We start from the raw sequence: 4,207 nt of genomic DNA, 5'->3' as shown, positions 1-4,207 counted from the left end.
GCTGTCGTTGCAAACTGTCCATCCTGTCCCAATCCCAGGGTTCTTTAGAGCAACTATGTAGTGACCGCTTTCACCGTCACTTCCTATGTGAACTACCGCACCTTTAGTTTTAAAAAATATTTCATTAATTTTCACTTTGTCAGAAATGAAGCCTTTAATTGGAGGGTCAATTTTAAACCGTTCAACCCCTCTATAAGAAAATCTCGCCAAATTTAAAAAGAGGTACTTACTGGAAGAATATAATATGGCTCGACGTTCTTTCACTTCATTGTGGCATTGGACACATTTATTTTCAAACAGTTCCCAATGGTCCAACAAATCGTTAAAAATTAAATTACTTTTATCAGCCAAAACATTAACGATGTACACATAACCGTCTTCAGGGGGATGATTAAGAACTCGCCCCAGAGGGCACTGTGGGCATCTATCTTGATATTGAATGCGACGTGAAAATAAATTTCCTATACAAACATTTTCGTCTTTAAGTTTCTGTAAAAGGGTAACTAAAAATTCCACGGGGTCCTCTTGACTAAAACCATGAAATTGAATATCAAGTGTGTTCCTTAAATTAGTGGTTCGTATATAAGGAATATTAGAATCTAATTTATCTATCAGCAATTGTTGCAATGCAGCAGTTGTTGGCCCTGGAGTAATAACCTTTTCTTGAATACAAATTCAGGAACGTATAAAAGAACTTGCAAAATAGATATAGCATAGCGAGAGTTATCGTTATTGATGAAACCTTTCAATGTAAGACAAGGAACTTCACTCGGAATATATGTACTTTTGCTTTTAGGCACCATAGTTCTAGAAGAATCAAGTTCAGCACACATATCGATGTCGTTGCCCGATTGTTGTAATACCTCAACAGGTATTACAAAATTTGATTTAGTTTTCTTCTTTTTAAACAACCCTATTTGAGGCAAATCTGGCCTAAACTCAGCTCTGAGGCGATTATACTCTGATATAGCCTTCCAATCTGCAAATATTTTGGAAGGATCTAAATCAAGTAAATGGACACCGTCTAAAGAGCCACGTACGCCATTCCACTTTGAAAAACACTGGCTCCAATGTTTATCAGGGCACATTCTACACTCATACCTTGACTTTTATGAATGGTAACTCCGTACGCTTAAACCACAGGAAACTGAGATCTTAGAACAGAAACATTTGTCATAATTTCGAACGTCACCCTAACTCTTTCAATTTTCTCTTCTATGGCATGATTATCAAATAGCTCAGAAATAATTCCTTCTGCGTTGGTTTTAATAGCTTTCACAGTACCCATGGCTCCATTAACAAGCCCCTTTTCCATATTTAAATTTCTCCTCAGCATTATTCGAGCTTCGACGCAAAGCAACCATCTCTATTCCAAACCAACTGTAACAGAGATATTACTTTCCAATTTCTTTAACTGATTTTTCCCAGTTTTTTGTATTTCTTGGTGACCATGACATTGGTCAACACTCATTATTTCTAAAATAGGATTACCACATTTTTGTAGCATTATATTATTTATAGTGTCGCACATTTTGTTAGTTGGTAATAAACAAACTGGTTTTTTCCCTTCTTTAGACAACATGTCATAATAGTCAGCAATCTCTTCAACATTGTCCGCTCTGGGAATTAAATGCGTTTTCAAAACTTCAACATCACGTTATGTTACCTCACCCACCCGTATTCTAGCAAGCATTTCTCCATAAGCATGGTCATTTTCCTGTCTCTTATTAATTGTTAATTCATCAAACTTGAAACACTGACGAAATAGATTAGAACCACCAACTGAACCAATAAGTATACGAGCTTCTATATGGGATAAAATTGAAAATACCGGATCCCCTTTTACAGGCTGTAATTGCAACAAGTCTCCTAATTGAATTCCACCAAATGGTTCCTCTTTTCCAGTTATCTCGCAAAATCTCAAATGAATGTAAGCGAGCAAAGCTGAAGACACCATCGAAATTTCATCGATTATAAGTAGCTTCAAACGACCTAAAGCATTTCTCATAACACGCAAACAGTCGGGACCCAATTTATAATACTTTGCTGTTTTGCCGGCAGCATCAACAAACGATGTAAGGTAACCCCTCCTATGTCATGAGCAGCCAATCCGGTAGGAGCTGCCAAACCCACACAAAGGGGGTCCTGAAGATGGCTACACAGAACTATTCTCAGAGTTTTTATCAAGAAACTCTTTCCAGTTCCTCCGTATCCACTAACAAATACCAATAAACCTTCTTTTGGTGGATCTAAGCCACAGAAATGTTTTACAATATTTTCAAGTATACTCCTTTGATCTGCAAACAAAGGTATAAGTTTATCAACAATACTTTCAGGGGTTAAAATTAAATTTTCATTAACAACTGAGGTCACTTCTTTCATTGCCTTTTCAGCTTCTATTAATTCTCTACTTTCAATCGGATTATCAGTGAGATCTTCCACAAAGTTATTTTGCCCGTTAGGTGGTGTATTTTTAGCCAATGCTTCTTCTAGTGCTTTTTCAGCGTCTAATAACGTATTTAACTTTTCATGATACTTCATCATCTCTTTTAACTTCGGTAAATGGCTTTCAAAAGAATCTTTAAAAGACATAAAATTGCCTAATAAAGAAGTCTCGTCTCTCCAAGGTAAAAACAGGATCAACATGCCGTGGCAGAATTTTTCAGCATCTGATTCAGATTTAGTTGGATCGTGTTTCGGATGTTGAACGAGAAAGGGCTTTACCCTCATTTTCACGAAACCCACTCCTTTCTTTAATTCCAATATTCCAGACGGTTTCTTTGAGTTAGGTTTTAGTGAAACACGATAATAGAATCGCGCCGAGTCATACAAACAAGTGTCTTCTCGACTGTCAGGGCGATTAGGATAAATATCATCGAAAAGTTGTTTCATAAAAATATCTGTGCTTTCCGGCTCATTATCTCTTAATGATTGCAAATCCTTATATCGCTTAATTAAGCGCTTTCTTTGTTCTTTAGGGGCAGTATTTACAAATACGCAACTATCTGATTTTCCATACAAATGCTGATGAGTTAAACGATCAACTGCCTCGTAACTGCCAATTTCTCGATGTGAAATCGCTTTAACGCCTAAAGACCAAAGACAACTACGAAGATCTTAATTCGCTAACTCATTCCAATAACTTTCTTTGTCAGATTTCTCTTTTTTCGTAATGTTCAAAGTTATATAACGCGCAATAGCCATTTTCTCATCCGCAACAAACTGAATGTCCATGTTACCTTTGAAATCCAAAAGCAATACAGGGTTATAGTCATTAATTTGTTTTTCAGCTTCGGTTCTAGGCAGTGAATAAAGTTTTATCAATGATTTACCCGAGACATGATGTCTTATAGTGGTATCAACTTTATTCACTTTAACGATACTAGTAACTTCTTTTGGAAATTTATAGCGACAACGCGTTACAAACGCTTCACCAATTTTTTTCCTCCTCAAACAAGTTGGATTGCATTTGTGCCATTGATACTTGGATACTAAATCGTACAACGTTGGGCTACTAGTTTTATCTGGCAACGCACAAGTGCAATGTTTTTGGATAAAGTCCATAACGTCCTTATCAGACGCTTCGCCAATTTTCGGTGCGTTTTTTATCCATAAAATAAAATGAATGTGAGGAGCACCTCGACTTTGATATTGATTGATGGTTGATTCAAGGTGAAAAAGTGGTGCTGTGTTCGAAAAAATTGTCTTAAAGGAAAAAATGCCCGCTATGACGGATATACTTGGAAACTATGTATGCAACATATTTATAGGTGGATTGTAGGTAAAAGGGGGCGCTCAGTTCGACAACAAACGTCTTGCGAGTGTCAGGGTGGGGGCTGTCCGCCATAGGGCTGGTCGATAAATAAGTCCAGTTTATGACGTAATGGGAATATAATAACAGATCTTGTGACTGTAGTTTACATCTGCCCCAATACTAGTTTTGGGTGACGTAGGGTTCGCGACGATTGCATTAATAGTTGTAGACTAGAATATTGATGTTCATATTGATTAAATACGGAGCAGCTACAAAAGAGTGAGAAATGGCTCGTTTCAAGGCTTGTTAGGTTAGGTTTAGGTTAGAATAGGTTAGGTTTAGGTTAGAATAGGTTAAGTTAGGGTTAGGTTAGGTTAGCAATTTCTGGTTCTTTTGTAGCATATTCGTTATTAATTACGTTGTTTTCCATTGAAACCAGCCGTCTTTGGCCCT

General features: G+C 37.0%; 1 protein-coding gene across 1 annotated transcript; it reads right to left on the bottom strand.

Annotated features, from left to right (window-relative positions):
* Window positions 1-1,132: 1,132 nt before the first annotated feature.
* Window positions 1,133-3,564, bottom strand: LOC149946542 (uncharacterized). Its single transcript, XM_090170804.1, has 5 exons — window positions 3,144-3,564; window positions 2,043-3,089; window positions 1,832-1,992; window positions 1,667-1,756; window positions 1,133-1,366 (listed from the first exon to the last, which is right to left on the bottom strand). Exons 1-5 carry the CDS (start codon window positions 3,562-3,564, stop codon window positions 1,133-1,135), a joined length of 1,953 nt encoding a protein of 650 aa, XP_090026930.1.
* Window positions 3,565-4,207: the final 643 nt, after the last annotated feature.

This window comes from Leiobunum rupestre, chromosome 4 (genome assembly GCF_980474605.1).
Source record: "Leiobunum rupestre chromosome 4, qqLeiRupe1.1.hap1, whole genome shotgun sequence".
In the NCBI taxonomy this organism is placed as follows: Eukaryota; Metazoa; Arthropoda; class Arachnida; order Opiliones; family Sclerosomatidae; genus Leiobunum; species Leiobunum rupestre.
Note: the sequence above shows the minus strand (reverse complement) of the source record. Positions and strands in the feature narration are given on the sequence as shown.